General features: G+C 49.3%; 1 protein-coding gene and 1 long non-coding RNA gene across 2 annotated transcripts; one reads left to right on the top strand and one right to left on the bottom strand.

The window, feature by feature from the left end:
* The first annotated feature begins 1,223 nt into the window (after positions 1-1,223).
* On the top strand, positions 1,224-1,862 carry LOC136479417 (uncharacterized). The gene has a single exon (XM_066477291.1). It carries the CDS (start codon positions 1,224-1,226, stop codon positions 1,860-1,862), a length of 639 nt encoding a protein of 212 aa, XP_066333388.1.
* Positions 1,863-17,220: 15,358 nt separating this feature from the next.
* Positions 17,221-19,267, bottom strand: LOC136481529 (uncharacterized). The gene is made up of 4 exons (XR_010764745.1): positions 19,142-19,267; positions 17,934-17,984; positions 17,576-17,672; positions 17,221-17,324 (listed from the first exon to the last, which is right to left on the bottom strand). It is a non-coding gene; the product is annotated as an uncharacterized lncRNA (long non-coding RNA).
* Positions 19,268-22,833: the final 3,566 nt, after the last annotated feature.

The raw sequence follows: 22,833 nt of genomic DNA, 5'->3' as shown, positions 1-22,833 counted from the left end.
CGCTCAGGCCTAGTCGTGGACTCCTGACCGGTGGGAAGGGAGCCCTGCCCAAGATTGATTTAGCCCCCAAGCATTTGGGGCCATAATCTAGGCGGCCTCCTACCCCAAGCGCTTCTGGCCACCGACACACATCGTGAAGTACGACGGTGAGACCAATCCCGAACACTGGCTAGAGGATTACCGCCTTGTAATGAGGGCCGGGGGTCCGACGATGACTTCACCGTGTAGTACCTTCCCCTACTCCTATCAATCTCAATGAGAGCCTGGCTAAAGCAGCTAGAGCCTAGTAGCATCCACTGCTACGGTGATCTTCGCTCAACCTTCATTAGGAACTTCCAAGGTACGTACACCCGTCCTGGTTATTCCTGGGACCTGCGCAATTGCAGGCAAAGGGCGGATGAGACCCTCTGGGAATACATTCAACACTTCTCCAAGAAGCACAATGGGCTCCCCAACATCACCGACGCCGATGTCATCAACGCCTTCACCTGTGGCACAACCTGTGAGGCGCTCATCCAATGCTCAGACGTGAGGCCCCGTGAATGACACAGAAGCTCCTGGATGTTGCCACCAAGTACACCACAGGCGAGGAGGCGATCTAGGCCAACTTCAGCGGCAAGGGCAAGGCTGCTGCCCACCTCAGTGGTGGAGACCGCGGTGATGACTCTGTCATGGCCCATCGCCGCCGTGACAAGAAGGGAAGAGACAAGAAGCACCGTGAGGAGGGGATGGTGGCCATGGCTGACCGCGCCACCCGGACTCAGCCCCGCAGGAAGGGCCCATGCCCCGAGCACTTCGAGAAGGTGCTTGATGCTCCCTCCCTGTTCCATGGGGGGTAGGCCAAGCACCTCCTCAAATACTGCGCAACCATGAGGGGCTACATCCGTGGCACCCTCGGCCTGGTGGGTAAGTCCCAAAAGCCTACCTAGAAGGTTGGCGTGGAGGCGAGCAGCACCGAGGAGGAAGACACCGAGTTCCCTGAGGTCGAGCAATGCCTCATGATCTCTGGGGGCTCCCAAACATACGAGTCCTGCTAGAAGCGTTGTATCACCGAGTAGGAGGTGAACGCCATCGACACCCTGGCTACCTCGACGTGGCTCTAGTTGTCACAGACGACCATCACTTTCGTTCAAGGTGACCACCCTAATTGCGTCCCTCATCCGGAGCGGTACCCACTTGTGGTCAGCCCAATCGTGGGCACCACACGCCTATCCAAGGTGCTCATGGACAGGGACAGCGGCCTCAACATCCTCTACGCCAGCACCCTCGATAGGATGAGGATCCCCAAGAGTAGCCTACGTCCATGCAAGGACATATTCTACTGGATCATCCCAGGGAAGGAAGCTGTGCCCCTCGGGCACATCCGGCAGAACATCACGTTCGGGAGTCTGGACATCTTTCGGAAGGAGCCGCTCACCTTCGAGGTGGTGGACTTCCCTGGCACTTACCACACACTGCTCGGACGGTCATGTTTCACAAAGTTCATGGCTGTCCCCAACTACACCTACTTAAAGCTAAAGATTCCCGGTCCGAACAGGGTCATCACCATCGAAGGCAGCTTCGAGCAGACCTACTACTACGACCAAGACTGCAACGCTCAGGCGGTTGCAATATCCGTGTCCTGTGGCCCCAATAGCTCCGGCCACAGCGCAAGAAAGGCACCATTAGGAGAGGAGGCCAAGGCGATGGCGTTGCTCCATCGATCGAGCCTCGACGAGGCCCCTGGCGCTACCCAAGGCTACGATGGCTCGGCCGGCCCCTCCATCCAGCCGCTCGACTCCCTAGAAGGAGCTGACCCGATCGAGGTGAGTTTCGACCATTTCCTCCGTGGGAAGGCCGCCGTCGAGCCCTCCGTCCAGTAGCTCGGTGCCCGCACCAAGTTCAGCCGGCCCATCCTCTACACCGACAAAGCACCCGGGAAGCAAATGCAAAGCTATGTAGCTTTTTCCGTTCGATTAAATTCCTATATCTTGTGATTTTAAGTCAAATAGAAAGTTTGCGCTTTGGTTGCTATGAATCCTACTCTTCTGGTGACAATGCAGCAGCGAAGAGCCTTCCACCTTGTTTGACCGACCCGAACCAAGTGGGGTGCATGGGGCTTTCCCCTGCGCCCACTATGGGTCGATCTCACTCGAAGAAGAAACACCCTGTGCGCGTGCATATGCCGCTCATTGCGCCTGTTCAATTCCTTCTTTTTTGATCTATTCGTGCGCTCCCGATGCCCGACCATGCCTAAGCGCCATCAAAAGGGGCGAACCCCGGCCACTAACGGCAAGGCCAAGGTCCATGAGGGAAAGGACCCCGGATACCGGTCAAAAAACATCGGGCGTGCCCAGAAAATCGAAAAAGGGCGGCAAAGAAATAGCAACACGCAAACTTAATATTTACATAATCTTAAAATGTTCTGGGGACCACACCTCACAATCTCACTACTAGGCACACATTGTTTGGTTTCTTTCTCTCGCAGGGGCTGCAGTAGGTACTGGCTGCCGCCATCACTCCTCCCCGTCCGGCGAGGGGCCGCAGAGGATCCTCTCCAAGTTCAAGGATGCTAGAACCATGTCAGTAGCCTCCTCTAGGCTGCCCATCAGGTCCAGCGCCACCCTCAAGTTGATGCCTGGAGGGAAGCCTAGGGCGACCTCATGCACCCCACCGCCGCCATGACCACAAGGAGATGAATCTGGAGAAGAGAGCTAGCCGGAGTTGAGGTTAAGGGCGCTACGCCCCAGGGGCTCCCCTTTATAGCCCAAGGCTAAGGGCTACGAGTGGCGCTAGCCCTCCGATCGGCCATCAATGGCAGGGATCCCGAGGCCAGCCTGGGGCCCCATGATCTCCGCAATGCACCCTGAGCGGTTGCATGAAGGCGGCCCCACAATAAAGGCAGAGTTAGCCAGGGCATTGATGGCCAATCACACCCTCGCTCCACTTCTCATCAGACGTGCTACCCACTCCTCGCACGCCTCCTCTTAGGATTCGAGGGGATCCGACTCCCTAGGGTCCACCCGGCCTCACCAATGGCCCGATCGATGGGCGCCCAAAGGTGCTCCCCCAAACAACCCTCAGGAGTTGGGGCAGGAGTCACTGAGCAGCGGACCTAATGAGGATCCCATCAACGGTCGGTGTGCATGTCGCACCTCGACCAATGCTGCTAAAATTGGCCCAAGCCACCGAGGCCTGTTACCGAGCCTCCAGAGGAGCGTGGCGCGCCGGGCAATCGGATGGCACCGAGCCGAGGCCCAGATGCCCCCGATCACCTGATCCAGGACAGGCCAAGGTCAGAAAGGAAGGCACCCCTAGGCCCAAGGCCGACAGTTCCCTGACGAGTTTGCCGGGCCCTCGTTTAGGCCCCAGACTTATGCGGCACAGCTCACTATCGATGCTCGACCTCGATAGCCAAGCACTCCGACCATACTTGGAGGCCCTCCAAAGGGCATCCGACCCACGTCAGCGGAAGTCACCCCTGCCATGGCTAGCCTGGTCATAGAACATCAGATTTAGCCCCTCGTTGCCATCGCGGACATGACCTGCAAGGCCACAAAGGGCACGGAGGCTCCTAACGAGACACAAACATAGGGATATGCTAAGTCCCGGGGTGAGAAGTTCCTGACCGAAGGACCCCCTGACCGATCCCTCTAGGGTTGCTCGAGGGGGGGCTATACCCATCAGGTACGCTCGCGCGTACCCTGCGGCAAAGGATCGGGTGAAACCTGGGCATGCCCTTGGCCTCTGCTCGGGACTCATGGGCTCTCCCGAGCTCCAGGCGTCCGATCGATGGCAGCCCGCGCCTAATCCTTAGCTCCACTTCCAGTCCGAGCCAAGGGTCGGGATGGAACCCCGCACCCCGAGCGTCCAAGGCTTGGGGCTCTTTGATACCACCCTAGCCAACGGGCACAGCACTGTCGCCCACTCCCTCGACAAGGTCACACGCGCGGCATGAGACAAGAGGCAAATCCCTTCGCTGGCTCTAGGGGCTCCTAGGCCCACACGTCAGCCCCTCATGCCTTCGCCACCAAGGAGGCCTCGAGAAGGCTCACCCGGTGGAGGGCAGTCCAAGCTGACAACCCCTGATGGTCAGAGCGTCAGAACAGAGCAGCCGGACAATGCCCGAGGCTCCTCCGACTCCACGACAATGTAACACCGAGGTCCATCCACACCGCAGGAGCACCCTCCTGGACTTCAGCGCATGTAGACCATAGACTTAACCCCCAAACCGCCTTGTACCCGACCTACCTCAGTTTATAAGGGGAGGTCGAATCCTACAGAGGGGGAGGCTAAAACAGAACAGAACAGAACAGAATCCTCCAGACAACTCAGAGCTCTGCATTGAGTTGTCTGGGCAACCCAGAGAGGAGCGACCGAGCGACGCGAGACATATGATAGCACCAGGGAAGCAACCTCACCACCGATGAATAATAGGATAGCATCGAGCGATCCCCTTCCAAATCTCTTACACACTCTTGTTGTAACCCCCCGATTTGGGTGCTCTCGAATACAAAGAACTACTACTACTGGACGTAGGGCCCAGATAGCCCGAACCAGGATACATCGCCATGTCTTCTCTGTGTTCTTGAGTCCACCCGAGCCACCGGAGACCCACAGTCAATGACACCCAACGAACAACAAGACTTGTCGCGGTTTCTACCCTGCGACATATAGTCTCAAGGTTATTACAAAATCAACATCTCTCATTTCCATGCCAATTTCTCTTAATTATGTTATCTTTGGTAAGCGTGACCCCTCTATACAGAAACCAAAGGAAAACTTTCACCTTTAAAGGTATCTTAATTTTCCATAAGTATCTGTTATGTGGCATAAAATCTGAATTCAACATAGCATTATACATTGATGCTACCGAAAATCGTCCATTCTGATGAAGAGACCATCTAAATGTATCCGGTTGATCATTTAATTGTACCTTAACAAGTCATAAAATCAAATTATGCCAAGAATCCAAGTTTTGGCCCACTAAAGATCGTCGAAAAGAAATGTTAAAAGGTACAGAACTCAATATATCAGTAACCGTAACATTTTTCCTTCTCACTATATTATATAAATTTGGATATTGCTCTCTTAAAGTACACATGCCTAACCACTTATCTTCCCAAAATCTAACTTGTTTGCCGTCTTGTAATCTGAAATTTCCAAAACTTAGAAATTGATTTTTGACATTCATTAGACCCGTCTAAAATTGTGAATCGCCAATTTTTTTATCCACTTGAGTAATTGATTTGTTGATGAGGTATTTGTGCCCCATCCTCATTAATTAAGTTGTTTAACCATTTACTAAGTAAACATTTGTTCTGGATATCTAGATCTAGTATACCCAGACCTCCTTGTTCTTTCAGTCTGCAAATAATACTCCATTTAGCTAGTCTATACTTCTTTTTATGATTATCCCCTTGCCAGACAAACCTGGATCTATGAAAGTCCAATTTATGAAGTATCCCTTTCGGGATCTCAAAGAAGGATAACATAAACATTGGTAGACTGCTTAGCACAGAGTTTATTAGAACCAGGCGGCCTCCATATGACAACAATTTACCTTTCCAACAACTCAATCTTTTTTCAAATTTCTCCTCTATTATTTTTCAGTCCGCATTACTAATTCTTTTGTGATGCATTGGAATGCCTAGATATGGAAACGGGTACTGGCCCATTCCACGACCAAAGAGTTATGTATATTGATCTTCCAACTCCAAAGCCTCTCCGTAACAAGAAAAGTTCACTCTTATGGAAGTTGATTTTTAGCCCAGATAATTGTTTGAAAGAACACAATAAAAGTTTCATATTCTTCGCCTGCTCAATATTATGCTCCATGAAAAAGGATAGTATCATCCGCGTACCGTAAAATAGAGAGGCCCCCATCTACAAGATGTGGTACTAAACCATTTAATTGGCCATCCTCCTTTACTCTAGATATTAAAATTGTTAGCATATCTGCTACAAGATTAAAGAGCAGAGGTGATAAAGGGTCGCCTTGTCTTAAACCCTTTTTAGTTTGAAAATAACGTCCCACATCGTTATTTACTTTTATACCAACACATCCTTTACTTACAAAATGGTTTACCCAATTACACCATGTTTGAGAAAAACCTTTCATCCTTAAAGTTTGTTGGAGAAACGACCAATTTACTTTATGATAGGCCTGCTCAAAATCTAGTCTAAGAACAACACCGTTCATTTTTTCTATGTAGCTCGTGTAATGTCTCATGTAAAATCACTACCCCTTCCATTATATTCCCTCCAGGTATAAAGGTTGTCTGTGACGGGCTTATTAAATGTTTAGAAATTCCTATCATCCTATTAATTGCTACTTTTGTAAAGATTTTGAAACTTACATTAAGTAAGCAAATAGGACGGAATTGTTTAATGTGTGAAGCCTCCCTCTGTTTTGGTAGCAAAGTTATAGTTCCAAAATTAAGGCTAAAAAGGGGCAATGTTCCATTATGAAACTCCTTAAATAGCACCATAAGATCATCCTTGACAACCTCCCAGGACACTTGATAGAATTCCGCTGGAAATCCATCCGGCCGTGGTGCTTTATTGTGTTTCATTTGAAAAATTGCCTCCTTTACCTCTTTTTCAGTGAATTGCGCAATCAATCTTTCATTATCCTCAGTTGATATTTGTGGTATGTCATTTGTCCTACTTTCCTCCATCCTGAAATCTCCACAGTCGGAAGGTCCAAAAAGGCCTTTGTAATATTGTGTAATATATGATTTCAATTGTTGGTCTCCTTTTATTATTTGACCATTATCCTCTAGGTGAAAGAAGCACGTTTTTCTGTGTTTTCCATTTGCTACCAACTGGAAGTATTTTGTATTACTATCCCCTTTTAAAAGCTGGTCTGTTTTTGATCTTTGGTACCATTTTATTTCCTCTTCTCTTAGCAATTGAACTAGCCTTTCTTTTAAACAATGTTTTAAATCCACCTCATGTGGTAGTAAAACTGTTGACTCAGCCTTTTTGTCCAAAGCGTCAATTCTATTCGTAATCTCTTGTTTCTCCTTTTTTATACGCACCACTATTATTCTTCACCAAGCCTCTTAAATATTGTCTAAGGCGTCGATTTTTATTTTGCCATCGTTGAAGTGGTGTAAAACCCTTGCCCTCCTTTTGCCATACATCCACCACCAGATTATAAAAACCATCCCTAAGTAACCAGCCAAGTTCAAATTTGAACATATGCTTCTTATTTACTTGTGATGGGTCTCCAGTATCAAGTAGTAGAGGAGTACGGGCCGATATCTCTCTTGTCAGGGTCTGAACTGTAGCTTTGGGATTATGTAACTCCCAATCGGTGCTTACTAGTATCCTATCAAGCCTTTGGTAAGTTGGTGTTTGTAAGTTGTTAGCCCATGTAAATTGTCATCCGGATAGCTCTAATTCTCTTAAATCCAAACTGTTTATTACAACATTGAATAAGAAAGGCCAACGATGTTCATATCTATTATTATTATTTTTCACTTGGGCTCCTAATGATATTAAAATCTCCCCCCACCATTAGTGGAAGTGATTCCACTGAACATGTATTCACCAATTCACGTAAGAAGCTTTCTTTGTGCTCACTTTGAGCAGCTCCATAGACTGATATTAGTATCCACTCAAAATTGTCGGATTTGTTTTGAAGCTTAAACTTCACATGGAAGTCACCATGAACTATGTTTCCAACATCATAGGTGTCTAAGTTAACTCGAACTAAGATACCTCCCGATCTACCCCTTGGAGAAGTCCAACTCCAAAAAAAGTTTTTTTCTCCGCAAAAATGGGATAGCTCAAGCGATGTAAAATCATTTCGTCCTGTTTCTAAAAGAGCTATAAAATCTAAATTTTGTTCATTTGAAGTGTCTAGAAGGAAACCAGATTTAGCCAAGTCCCAAAGACCTGTGCTCTTCCATAATATTCCTTTCATCTTGACTTATTTAAATGGTGACGGCCTAATTTTTTGTTGCTTCTATTTTTCTTTTTTGAGTTGGATTTGCTTTTCCTGGGATCGGCTTTAAAATCACTCCAGTGACCACCATCTTCTTCCAAAGCATCATCAGCAATGCCACCAACTAGATGCATTATTGCGTGATGATCCAATCCAATATCACTATCATTGTCACTAGCATCATCAATTAATAAATCAAGTGGAACATTTTCAGATTGTTCTTTTTGCGGGGCTAGTACCAATATATCATATTCAATTTGTTTTATATTCGTAATACCTTTACTAACATCACCCCCAAACGATACCCCTAACCTATTTAAATTAGAGGCTATCTGAGAGTCTGAAAAGGAGATAAATGACTTGTTGTTAGACATACCAGATGTGTCTAAATTTTTCTTGGACTTCAAAAATTCTGCACGTTCGAGAGAGTGATCATCCACAGGCTGTTGCCTTCTCTTGCTCCTCCTAAGAGGTGTAGGCGTCGTCTGCATCAACTCAGCAAGCATGGAAGTACCAACAGCAGTCATATCCGGTCCACCAACAGACTGGTTCGGCATGCCCTGTATCTCTGAATTCTGGTACATACCAGCTACAGAAGAAGAGTGCATAGAATATGGATTATTTTCAGAAAAGATAGTACTACTTGTTGGCCAGGAACCACGAGTTAGATCTCAGATCTAGATCGGATCTGGAAAGCTAGAGGGCAGCTTGGTCTTGGCCGCGTGCTGGAATTGAAAAATGCAAGTTCCGGTTACAATAGCACTGCCCCTGCTTTTATGGACAAGGGGCAGAGAGCATCTTCTACTTTCTACTTTGCAGAAAAGTAAGATACAAGTGTCGACACTAGGCTTATCTATTATTCCCCCCTAAGCCTAGTGCCGAGCACCGAAAGTGATCTGTTGTAGCCCAATCCTCTCTCTCATCTCTTGGAACTTGAGCATTCCCAGCGACTTGGTGAGGATATCAGCCAGCTGATCAGTGGTGGCAATGTGGCTGGCCTTGATGCTCCCATCCTCCAAGCAATCCCTGATGAAGTGATACTTGATGCGAATGTGCTTGCTTCTTTCATGGTAGATAGGGTTCTTGGCCAGAGCTAGAGCAGACTTGCTGTCCACCTTCAGCTCAACCACATCCACATTCCTGCCGAAGAGCTCTGCTAGTATCCTCGACAACCATAGTGCCTGAGTTGCTGCAGTGGTGGTGGCGATGTACTCTGCTTCACAGCTCGAGAGGGGTCACCACCTTATGCTTGAGGGACTGCCAGCTTACCAAGCAACCACCAAGGAAGAACATGGTCCCGGTTGTGCTCTTCCTGGTGTCCACGTCGCCGCCGAGGTCGCTATCGCAGTAGCCGACATGCTGTGTTGGGGGCCCTGCCGTAGTGAAGACCGTAGTCGAGGGTGCCCGCCATGTAGTGAAGGATGCGCTTGACGGCCTATAGATGCTCCATCGTGGGTTGCTCCATGAACCGGCTTACGTACCCGACGGCGAACGCAAGGTCCGACCGGGTATGGACCAGGTAGCGTAAGCTTCCGATCAGCCGCCGATAGTGTGTGGAGTCGACCTCCTCCACCGTGCTATCCCGACTGAGCTTGAGCCGCTCCTCCATCAGGGTGTGGGCTGGATTGTAGTCCATCATGCCGCCGAGCTCGAGGATGCGCTTGGCGTAGTGGGTTTGGTGGAGGGCGATGCCACTGGCATCATGGCGCACTTTGATGCTGAGGTAGAAGTAGAGGAGGCCAAGGTCGCTCATGTCGAACTCCTTCTTCATTTGCGCCTTGAACGCCTCCACTCCGTCTCCTTTAGCGCCGGTGATGATGAGGTCCTCAATGTAGACGCCGACGAGCAGGACAGAGCGCCCACTGCCCCACCGGTACACCGCCGCCTCATGAGGGCTCTGCTGGAAGCCCATCTTCTTGAGCGTGGCGTCGAGCTTCGCTTTCCAGGCTCGTGGGGCCTACCGCAGGCCATAGAGAGCCTTGCGTAGGTGGTACACCTCCTCCTTGAGGTCGCCGTTGAGGAAGGCAGACTTGACGTCCATGTGGTGCACCTGCCACCCCTCCTGAGCCACTAGCGCGAGGAGGACACGGACTGACTCCCTACGCGCCATAGGGGCAAAGGCGTCATCGTAGTCGATCCCCTCTTGCTGGACGAAGCCACACGCCACCAGCCATGCCTTGTGCTTGATCACCGCGCCCTGCTCATCCTTCTTAAGCTTGAACACCCATTTGAGGGTGATGGGGTGGTGGCCGCTGGGCAGTGGCACCAGCTCCCAGGTGCGGTTCTGCTCAACGGACTTGAGCTCCAGCTCCATCGCATAAGTGGTTGGCTCACCGGCTTGCGTCAGATGAAGCAGGGTGAAGAGCCGCTCTACCTGGTCTAAGGCAGACTAGTCACCGAGAATGTTCGCCATCGTGCGGTACCACAAAGGCTCATTGTTGTAGTAGGCGTCCAGGCGGTCTTCATCATCATCCAGCAGAGTCACGAACTTGATCTCAGACTGCCGACCAGTAGTCGAGGTAGGTGATGTCGTGCTCGGGGACGAAGATGGCGTGGTTGGATCGGCTGCTGGTGAATCTCCTGCGGCCACCGACCAGTCTTCGGTTGTCAGAGTGGTTACCGACATGGTTCGCTGTGGTGCCAATGTGGTCGGCTGGGCTACCGACGAGCTGTCGACCGCTGCCGATGAGCTTTCGACCGCCGCCGAGAAGTTGCCAAGCTCCCTCGGATTTGGTGAGGCCGAGTGTGGCGGAGCTGGCGAAGTGGTCAACGAAGCTGGTGGAGTGGTCTGCGAGGCTGGTGCAGTGGTCAGTGAGAGTCCATCCCATGCATACTCGATGATGAAGTCACGCAGAGCTGCCGCTGATCCATCCTCAGCCATCTTGTCCCACGCAAAGCCACGACCTTCATCGAACACCACGTCATGCGCCACTCGCACACACTGCGTCACCGGGTCGAACACGCGATAGGCCTTAGCCCCTTCAGCGTAGCCGATGAAGACCCCCGGTGAGCTGCGATCGTCAAGCTTGCCGACATGGCTGAGCTCCTTGACGAATGCAAGGCAGCCAAACACGTGTAGATAGCTGAACGCCGGCTTGCGCCCATGCCAGGCCTCATACGGTGTCTTGCCATCAAGCGCCTTGGTCGGCGAGTGGTTGAGTAGGTGCACGGCAATCATCATGGCCTCACTCAGTAGATCACCGGATACCCCGCTGCTTGAGAAGGGCACGGGCGGTGGCGACCACTGTTAGGTTTCGGCGCTCGACGATGCCATTCTGCTGTGGAGTGTACGGTCTAGAGTAGTGGCGCTAAACCCCCTCGTTGGCACAGTATGCCATGAACTCAGCCACCATGAACTCACCGTCGTTGTTTGTACGCAGCACCCGGAGCTTGCGGCTGCAATCCTTCTCGACAACTACTTGGTGGAGCTTGATGGCGTCCGCTGCTGCTGCCTTGGTGTCGAGTAAGACCGCCCACATGTAGTAGGACACATCATCGACAAGGAGGAGGAAGTAGCGCTATCCTCTAGGTGTGGCTAGAATCATTGGTCCATAGAGGTCGGCATGCACGAGCTCCAGCTTCTGCTTAGCTCGGAAGCTCGCCTAGCGAGGGAAGGAGAGCCGCCGCTACTTGGTGAGGACGTAGGTGTTGTAGAACTGCTCCACATAGTCGATGCGCGGCATGCCCCGCACCATCTCCTTGTTGCCGAGCAGCTTCAAGGCCTTGAAGTTGAGGTGCCCGAAGCGCTGTGCCACCGCCAAGCATCATCATCGTGACATGCTGCAAGGCACATGGGTTGTGCCACCTGCACATGAAGAACATAAAGGCGATTTGTGCCTCTGTTCACCTTGGTGAGAAGTCAACGATGGTGATCCCAGATGCGCAGTACCCCATGCTCGATCTCCATGCGTGAGCCATTCTCATCCAGCTATGCCAAGCTAATGATGGAGTTCCTCAACGCGGGGATGTAGTAAACACTGGTGAGCATCTGGTGCTCACCGGTCTTGGCGGCAAAGACAATGGAGCCGACGCCCTTGATCTCTATGGCGGAGGCATCCCCGAACTTGACGGAGCCTCGCACGCCGGAGTCCAAGTCAGAGAAGAACTCATGCCGACCAGTCATATGGTGGGTGGCACCAGTTTGAGGTACCAGCTGTCAATCTTGTTGTCACCAGGGCCGGTGTTGAGGAAGGTGTGGGCGCACGGCTCTTCGAGGTGGAGCAGGGCAAAGCCGGTCGACGAAGGAAGAGTAAAGCTTGAATCTTTCTCCTCCTCCCCTGTCTCTTGCCGTAGCTCAACACACCTGTGCACCAAGAACAGGGCATGATCCTACCCATCTGCTTGCGCGACGTGGGCTTTCCCGCCGTGGCATGGAGGAAGGCGGCAGTCCTTGGCCTAATGGCCAATCTTGCTGTAGTTGAGGCACGTATCATCTTGGGTCACCTTGCGCTCGGCAGCGGAGCCACCATCAACACCAGCCTACCCCCAGGGTCCCTTGTCCCCTTGCTTCTTGCCGCCACATGGTTGGCGACGACGCTGCCTGGGCGGACCAAAGCCGGAAGCCTTGTCCTTCTTCTTCTTGTCGAAGGCCCGCCACTGCTTGGCTGTGTAGAGCAGCTTGCCTCCAGCGGTGCTCGGCTCGGTGTGAGGCGCCTCCTCACGATCTTGCACTACCTTGATCCTCCCAGTGACCTCGATGGAGAGCACCTCAAAGCCGAGGAGCATCTCGATCGCTAGCATGATCTGGGAGTACTTCTTCAGGATGCAGCGCAGGAGCTTCTCCACTGTGCGAGGTCGGTGATGTCGGTGTCGCCATTCCACGCCATCTGCTCCTTAAAGCTAGAAAGGCAAAAGGCAAAGTCCTCGACTTGCTCACTAGGGTTAAAGGTGAGGCCTTCCCACTCCTGCCAGAGCTGCAGCAGCATCGCTGGGTGTGGGGGATATACCCCCGGGTACCACAAGATGGTACATGGGCCGCACCATCCGAGGTGGCCCGGCCTGTAAGATCGAGGCGTGCACGTCAAGATTACAAGTTGTACTAGATATTGTAATAGTACCAAATAGGATACTTTACTTGTAACCCTCCTCCTCCTGAGTATACAAGGAGAGGTAGGGGTCCCCCTCAGAGAGGACCTCAATCAATACAGAATAATGAGACACAGGACGTAGGTATTATGCCAACACGGCGGCCGAACCTGTATAAATCTTGTGTCTTGTGCCTTCTGTAACCATATGGTTCCTGATTACACGCACCGTCTACCGACAATCTACCACCATGGGCATACCCCTAGATGGACTACCGACCATATTTCATCGACAGTGGCGTGCCAGGTAGGGGTCCCCTTTAGGGGTCGTGCGTGCTGATCCTTCGGCAAGCCAGATGGGAAATTTCTCTTAACATCTGCTAAAAATTAGGTGAGTCATTCTTAGCAACGTTGTTGATTAGATCAATCTATTCTTCGAATATCTAATACAGATTAATTGTTTCTGCATGTGCCAATCCATCTCTCTCATCCGCGATCTGATTCATCTTCGTCGCTCGGCGGCGAGCGTTTTTCTTTCATGCCACATGCGACTGCACGAGGAGACGGAACTAGACGCCACACGCACATGTCCACGGTGGACCGGTGGTTACTGCATCGACGATCAGCAGCACGGCTTCGGATCTTGTGGCCACTTCACGGTGGACAGCCAGATCGGTGCACCCGTCTTCGGCCTCACGGTGTTCATGCAAGCGACGGACTCCTATTCCTATGATTAGCAAGACAACGAGCTGGAACCGAGCAACTACGTGAGCCGTACAAGCTATCTGGCGAGCCATGTCGAGAGCCATCAAGCCGCTGAGCGAGCCACATCGAGCCGTCTAGCGAGCCACGTCGGGCCAAGCGGGCCGATTGAGCAAGCCGTCCGATCTCACGTCGACCATGGACCACGTCGACCACGTCCCGAGCGGCTCCGCCAAGCTCACGTCGACCACGGACCACGTCAACCACGGATCGAGTGGCTCCACCGAGCTCACGTCGACCACGTCCCAAGCGGCTCCGCCGAGCTCCGACCACGTCGACCATAGACCACGCCAACCACGTCCCGGGTGGCTCCACCTAACTCCGACCACGTTGACCACCAGACCACATCGCAATGATGATCGCCGCGAAGAACGGCGCTACGACAACCGCGACCACCGTCATGACGACAGGTCGGAAAGCTCGAGGACCGGACAACTTCATCACCGCCGACCAGATTTCTATCTAAAGATAAGTACACTTCTAATATTTATGTTTAATATATTTTTCATTACGACATTTCTCCATAACATTCTCGTCATGATTATTCTTCAAGTAACATTTGTCCATGTATACCATCTTAAATATAACATACAGCTATACTTAATGCAAATCCTCGACCAGTCATGTTGACGCTCGATGTCTCCAGAAATGGCCCTGTCTCCGGCTCCTCCCTACACGTGCACGAGCGTCTGCCCTCTGCGTTATGGGTGGTCGGCAGCGGCTCCTTAGCGACGCTTTGTTCTTCCTACACGTGCATGGGCTCCATGCCCCACGTTATGGTTAACAGGCTAGCTAGGGCTGGAGACTCAGCTACACACTAACTGGTCGGGTAGTTTATATTAAGTATAAACACAAACTTCACATTAACACTGATGTTTACAAAGCACCAACTGCTTTATCACATCATGCTCATTTGCAAATGACTGCTGAGTGTCATACGCTATTTCTTCACCGCTGATTTTTTCTCCATAATTTATTACTTTGTACATCATGTACTACCATTCTACATATTTATATTGCAGGAATTTTGAGCTACGCATGGGGACTTCGTCGCTCGCTCCTCGACCTGTGCTCGGGGACTGCCTCGACCACTCTCTGACCATAGCTCAGGGACTTCGTCGCTCGCTCCTTGACCTGTGCTCAGGGACTGCCTCAACCACTCTCTGACCACAGCTCGGGGACTTCGTCGCTCGCTCCTTGACTTGTGCTCGGGGACTGCCTCGACCACTCTCTGACCATAGCTTGGGGACTTCGTCGCTCGCTCCTCGACCTGTGCTCGGGGACTACCTCGATCACTCTCTGACTACAGCTCGGGGACTTCATCTCTCGCTCCTTGACTTGTGCTCGGGGACTGCCTCAACCACTCTCCGATCATAGCTCGGGGACTTCATGTCTCGACTACATGCGACTGGCAACTCGCATATAGTTGGGATATTTTTCTCCTTTAGACCTTGCTACAAGGCTCATACCTCTCCTTCTAGCAAGCTCGGGGACTACATCGGTACGATGCACCTGATGGTGCATGCTGTATCTAATTAACAAGACATTTTTAGACCCTGACACCACGTGCCTACGTCACCTACTACCAGGCTCGGGGACTAAGTGGGCACACTTCACCTTGCGGTGAATGTGCTTGTTTTTCGACCCCTACGCCTCTGATGATCAAAGACGCTACGCTTCAAGACACCCTTACGTTTCTTCACAGAAACCCAAGTGGGCACACTTCCTAGGACGGAAATCTTTTTCTTTCTTCTTAAGAGCACCATACATTCTTCGGACAACCTACTTCTCCGGCGACAACGGTGGTCGGAGATGTCAAGAACTCAAGCCTCACTGTTCGGAGAAGGTTAAAATGGCGTGTCGCATCAGAATACATGGTGCGCGGAGACTAGCTGTGGGGGATATACCCCCGGGTACCACAAGATGGTACATGGGCCGCACCATCCGAGGTGGCCTGGCCCGTAAGATCGAGGCGTGCACGGCAAGATTACAAGTTATACTAGATATTGTAATAGTACCAAATAGGATACTTTACTTGTAACCCTCCTCCTCCTGAGTATACAAGGAGAGGCAGGGGTCCCCCTCAGAGAGGACCTCAATCAATACAGAATAATGAGACACAGGACGTAGGTATTACGCCAACACGGTGGCCGAACCTGTATAAATCTTGTGTCTTGTGCCTTCTGTAACCATCTGGTTCCTGATTACATGCACCGTCTACCGACAATCTACCATCATGGGCATACCCCTAGATGGACTGCAGACCATATTTCGTCGACAATCAGTGGATGCGGTGGTCGCCGAGACGCACGGTGGTGATGGAGTCCTAGGCCTCCTTTGCCATCGCCTTGTTTGCTAGGGAGGCGCCGATCTCTAGCGGCACGGCGGCGCATAACGCCTCCAGCGCTCGCCATCGTGGAACCCGACATCTCTGAACTCGACCGCGTCCTAGATCTGTTGGGCCTGCATCTTCACCTTCATCAACAAGCTCCACTCGTGGTAGTTGGTCCTCGTGAGCATCGACCACGGTGTCCCTGCTCTGGAGTCGCAGTAGACGGTCTGCACCACCGACCGCTCCACTAGAGAGCGGCCGTGGCATCCACGGTGCCCCCTCTGGTGGCAGTGACAGAGGACGACACCGTGCTAGGCTTCGTGACCCGCCAACCGGCTCCCACTCCATCTCGTCGCGCAGCGCTGCAGTCACGGCCGCCGTGGCTTGAGCCACAGCCGCCGCCTACGGTAGAGATAGCGGCAGCAGTGGCACGCGCTCTCAAGATCTGGCTAGCGGTAGAGATGGCTGCTCATCGGAATCTCAACAACCTGGCTTTGATACCGGTTGTTGGCTAGGAACCACGAGTTGGATCTCAGATCTAGATCGGATTTGGAAAGCCAGAGGGCAGCTTGGCCTTGGCCGCTTGTTGGAATTGGAAAATTCAAGTCCTGGTTACAATAGTACTACCCGTGCTTTTATGGGCATGGGGCAGAGAGCATCTTCTACTTTCTACTTTGTAGAATAGTAAGATACAAGTGTCGACACTAGGCTTATCTATCATTACTCACTACTACAATAAACATTTGTAGGGCGGCTGGCGATGGTTTGTAGAGGCGGCTCGGCTAGCCGCCCCTACCATACCGTCTCTACAAATTATGCATTTGTAGGGGCGGTTCCCAGACCGCCCCTATAAATCGATTTGTAGAGGCGGCTGGTGTTATCAGCCGCCCCTACAAAATCAATATGTAGGGGCGGCTGTAGTACTAGCCACCCCTATAATACCTATTTGTAGGGGCGGTTCAGTCTAGAACCGCCCCTACAATACATTTTTCTGCCAAAAAAATTCGAATTTACAATTCAAATTCGACCAGAACACACACACACACACATATATATATATATATATAATTCAAATCTGACCAGAACATATATAATTCAAATCTGACCACAAGCACAAGAGCATTATATAAACTACTATTACAAGTCCAATTCACAAGAATTCAGCAAGGCCCCAATCTATCAGCCGGAGTTTCCGAAGCTCATGATCTATCATAACATTGTGGGCCTTCACATCTTGGTGCATAATACCTTGTGAATGGCAGTAATCTAATGCCTGTATCCAGAAAACAGAAATAGTTAGGCAAGTCAAATTCACTATAGGTTCCTTGATAGTTGATGACTACAGGTTCCTTGTATCTATTTTAAATCTAAATCTAAATGCTAATAAGACAAGGCCAGATTGTAATGATATGTTCATAGGCACACAAATTAAGAAATGAATTATCAATCACAAAAGCTCCATAAAAGTGTTGTCAAATTAAGACAGAGAATTTACAGCTTAAGAGAAAATCAAGAAAGTGTCACCTTGGATATTCTAAATATTGTTCAGTAAACCATTCAAAGCACCAGTAGACATCGTGCAGCTATTGCCATCCATATTGACACTCAGACAAACACAACCCTAGGACATTAAAAAGAATTAACTCAGACTCAAATATGTGCACAGACCTCACTAATTAGTGTCGACTGGTTGACTTAGGACCTACATGCCCATATTTTTTTACAAATCATCATCCACATCATTGTTGGTCACACATCATAATTTGATCTATCCTGACAAGTGAGATGTTTTGTCAAGTTAACATGCTTAAATAAGTGAGATGTTTTGTCACCGGCTTATTGAAGAGGCTTATTAGTTAACATGCTCAAGTTTGTCAATCACCTGAGGTTGCATACAACCCATTCCTTGGTTGTATGCTCCTTGTTGGCCCATCTAAAAAGAGCAGAAACAGTCAGGTGGAGGTCAAGTCTATTAGGCAAACATACAGTAGTTTGTATGGTGAAGACCTGAGATTTTGATCACATTTATACCCCTAGTAATTTTCTAATAAAAAGAACATGTGAAATGCCCTATTCAGAAAAGAAGCTAGAATTTGCGGTGCAAGCACATGTTGCTTAAGAACCAATACTTTGAGTGAGCTTGAACTTGCAATGCAAGCACATGTTGCTTAGGTACCTACATGTTCCTCGAAGTTTGGGCTAGTTAGGTTAATTGACAGATTTTTTTCAGAATGGAACTTGAGTTCACACTTTTTTCAGAATAGGACTCAAATTATATATATTAAATTGGTAGAAATGCAGCACATGTGTCATTATGAGCAAGGGGGGAAATGCAATTACTTGATTATAGATGGCAGATACAATTTGCATAAAAAACTGTAGTAAAGCAAAAGCTTCAATTGTAGATGGCAAGCTATCTTCAGGTTCTCTAAAACGGGTGGGGAATGGTATAAGGCTATAAGCTGGTTATTTGCACAGCTGAACATATGCAAGACTAAAAAACTACTCTAAATTCAACTTAGCATCCATGAAAAAAATTAAAAATCCATTTGGTATAGATTCGGGCGGCTCCGGCAACCCTGACATATCACTGTAGCTAAGAAACAGGTATGCAATTGTGCAACTAAGAAGAGGAAGGAACCTGCTAACCACCAATGACGTTCTAGAGTTAGTTCTTGTAGTAATAAGAGCAGAGTTAGTGAAAGCTACATAATTCGATCATTAACAACCTAGGCTCATGACAACTTATGGATACTTGTGTTCTACAACACCACTACAAAAATGGCACCTCTGCAAACAGAGAAACAGCCTCATTTTTTAAAGAATGGAGGTGTCAGTCCAACAATGAAAAAAAAGCTTTTGTTAAAGAAGTGTTGTACAATTTAGTCACAAGACATATAGCATGGATTTCCTTTTTTCTTGGCTAGATAAATTGAAGTGTTGTACAATTTAGTCACAAGACATATAGCATGGAACTATAATCATGGTCATGGATCTCAAAGGCGATTTCATTGTCTTAAGGCATGTGAAGACATATAGCGGATTTTTTCAAGGAAAGTAAAATTCAACTACAGTTAACTAATAACGAACCTGATTTCTCCCGTGTAGGCTCATCCTTTTCCCATCCACACATTTTGAGCAGGCACCTCAATGTAATCAGTTAATGAATTCTTCACCTAATCGATGTAACTGAACGGAGGTGTTACCACAAAAACTACAGTAGCACCATAATAATGATCTAAGAATCAGTGCAAAGCCAATACATATTCAAAAAGTACAAGTCAGGATTAATAAACAGCCATAGAGTCAAACTGATAGGACTAATTTGAAGGTTCAATTATCTTGGCATTTGGCAAATCCCCGCATATAAATTAGTCATGTTCCTGAAGTTTGGGCCAAAATAAGACTGATTTGAAGGTTCAATTAGCTAGACAAAATCCACAAAGTCAAAGGCATAATACACCATCGCCAACCAACTGTTTGTGCGGGCATTTCGTCGAACATGAATAGAGCTATGGCCAGCCGAATGCACCAGATCAATAACACCCGATGGATCGGGGCCACGAATCCACAAAAGATGGCAAAATTATAAACAAAAAGAGAAGCAAATCGAGTAGACCTGATAGTGCAGCCATGCGCCTTTGACCTTCTTTATGCTGCGTCCGACCTGCACCTTGCCTGGTCAGGACCATCAAATCAGAGTAGGTCTTCATCGTGAAGGGAGGCAAGGGAAAAGGCAGAGAGAGCACGGATCCATCTGACCTAGTCATGGAGGGATAGCCGTGGCCGCTGTGGCAGGGAGGGTCGATCTCCACTTGGACGCAGACGTTCTTCTCCTCCGTCCCCGTCGCCGCATCAGTCGTGCTCCAGTAGTGACGAGCGCCGGGTCCTGTCGCGGCTGCTGCTGCCGAGGGGTGGAGGAGGAGGAGGGTGCGGGCCTGGGTTCACGCTAGAGTTGCGCGGTGGAGAGGCGCTGCGAGGACCTAGAGAAGGAGGGGGAGGGCGCGCAGCGGCGGCTGCTGCTTGGGGAGAAGGAGGGCGTGGCGCCGCGGCGATTGCTGGCTGGGGAGGAGGAGGGCGCGGTGCACGGGGTGGCGGCGGTGGCGGCAAAGGCGTGCGTGCGGGCGGGTTAGGGTTCAGGACGGGGAGGCAGGCGGCCGAGCGAGAGCCGGTGGGCCCCACCTGTTGGCGCCGATTTGCTTTTATATTGTGAGCAGCTAGATTGGTATAGAAGAGGATCGATCGCACGGTGTATTCGTTGGGTGATTCAGCCGCCCCTGCTGTGTAGCCGCCTCTACATACCAGCCGCCCCTACAAATCAACGTATTTGTAGGGGCGGCTCGTATTACCAGCCGTCCCTACTGTGCCATTTGTAGGGGCGGCTGCTGTGCTTGAGCCCGAGCACGTCACTGTAGGGGCTGCTCCAATGTCAGCCGCCCCTAAAAAAAGCTTCATTGCTATAAACTGTTTTTCACGTAGTGACTATCCCAATCTCAAATTTCCTGCCAAAAATTTAAATTAAAATTACCATTATGAAATTCAAGGTGAGAGTTGGAACTGGGATACTTTGAGACCTTCAGTACGTCTTCTTCCTCATCATCACTTGCGAACTATCCTTCGATAACCTCAACAACTTGTTTTTCGTTTTCCTTGGGTGATTTTTGGGGCGGCGCTGTGAGCTTGTTGTGCCATGTTCCTTTTCTTTTTTCTTCTCAGACTCACCATCAGCCTTCTCACCATCATCTGTTTTTCCTTTACCATATCCTGCATCCGTTGTCATTATCTAACTCCATAGGATTCTCTTGTGCAGCATCATTGCGACCTTCAACCTCTATTAGCAGCGTGAATAATCTGTCTCCAATGACAACGTATTCAATCCTGTTTGGCAGGATAGACACGTCAAGAACAGCAACCTGTACACGCCCATATTCCTGTCTCAAAGAAGTAATCAGGCTTTACTCCCGTTGGGATCCCCTTTTAATCCCGGTTTCCCAACCGGGAGTAAGAATCCGGGACTAAAGGGTCTTCCCTTTAGTCCCGGGTTAGTAACCGGGAGTAAAGCCTCCTCCTCAGTTTAAAAAATAAACGAATTCCTTGAGACCTCGCTTGCGCTGTGTGGGATTCGAACACAAGACCTCTCTCATCACGCATAGATTCCTTACCAACTCAACTGCACACCACATGCGACATAGTCCTCCCCGCCCCTACTTTTAAATTGACCCGTGAGGGACCTTTAGTCCCGGTTTGTAATATCAACCCGGACTAAAAGGTAGTCCCGATTAGTGTTACCAACCGGGACTAAAGGTTGGAGGACTTTTAGTCCCGGTTGGTGGCTCCAACCGGGAGTAAACGTCCACCTTTAGTCCCGGTTGGTGTTACCAACCGGGACTAAAGGTCCCCTGCCACTGTGCCGAGCACAGTAGCCGTTGGGCAGGGACCTTTAGTCCCGGTTGGAGACACCAACCGGGACTAAAGGTCTCTCTAGTCCCGGGCACAAAAAATGCTAGGACTAGAGCCCATTTTGATCTCGGATGAAAGATCTGTTCTCTACTAGTGAGACCCTAGGTAAAGGTTGGCCTTCCTCAACGTGTTTCCATTCTTCAAACAACAAGCTACCACCATGTTCCTTTATGTTTGCCTTCTCAAAAGATACCGCTCGCTGCAAATCTGCTCTAGATGGGAAAGGAACGACAAAAGAGTTCTTGTCATTTGGAGTAACGACCCATTTCCATGTCTCTGAAATGAGGCGCCCAAGCTCGGCCACCAGTTGTGGAATAGACAGTGTGCCTCCTTGAACAGTGACAATGCAGTGCTATTTTCAGGCTTTCCTGTAGACACCGGTGCATGTGGTATGTGATAGAAACCTGCTTGTGCTGATTTATAAGCCGATTTTCAGATTTAATAAGCATAAACCTGAATAAATCTATAACTCAATCATATATGATCCAACGAGCATGAAATTTTTACTACATCTCAAGCATACAATGATTAGTCCACCATAAAAATTTCACCACCACAGAACTGTAGCTATGAATTAATCACAGAAAAACATAGATCTAAAGCTAGAGCAAAAATTTTATACTAAAGCATAACATATCATATGTTTACTGTGTAGATCTACTCACGTGGAGTCCAATAAAATTGGATTTTTTATTTTATGATTTTTCTGTAATTTACTATGATTTTTTAAAGATTCAGCCGAAATAAATATGAAAGAAAAAGAGAAAAAATCATCTAGAGAAACCGCCAGGGAGGTCATATGTCCGGTTTGAAAAGATGGAGGACTTATGCCCGGTTTTCTAGTTCAGGGAGGAAAAACTGACTTTTGCGATAGTTGAGGGAGGCAAAGTAGACTTTTTCCGATTCTGAGGCACTAGTAGCCATAAGCTCAAACCCGCCACTTCTAGCCATGCACAACCAGTCTGTGGCAAGATTCTCTTCAGCTGCAACTACATATGTTTGTGGCAGCCTAATTTAAAGCATGAACCAAGCAACTACGATTTTTTCTGTGCGCAACACAGCTGTGGCGTGGCTTTTAGTGGCCGGGAACCAAACACACCCTGACACCTACAGAGTGCACAATGCATTTGAGCGCAAAGAAGAGAGTTTCTATCAGAGATTGACTTGTACCGGTTAAACTCTCGTGCCAACACATCCATTTATCATCAACATCAATTTGAAGATGAGAGCCTATTTTTCTTTTTTCTCTAGTTACCCTTTTTCCTTCTCAAACAACGTGTTTGATTTCCTTCCTTATATGAAATTCCATCTTTCTCTTGCCG

The sequence above is a fragment of the Miscanthus floridulus genome, chromosome 9 (assembly GCF_019320115.1).
Source record: "Miscanthus floridulus cultivar M001 chromosome 9, ASM1932011v1, whole genome shotgun sequence".
Lineage (NCBI taxonomy): Eukaryota > Viridiplantae > Streptophyta > Magnoliopsida > Poales > Poaceae > Miscanthus > Miscanthus floridulus.
This window is presented reverse-complemented; position numbering and strand designations above follow the sequence as displayed.

What these genes read in the sequence shown, in the direction of transcription:
- LOC136479417 (XM_066477291.1), top strand. Translation starts at nt 1,224, where the DNA reads ATGGACAGGGACAGCGGCCTCAACATCCTCTACGCCAGCACCCTCGAT.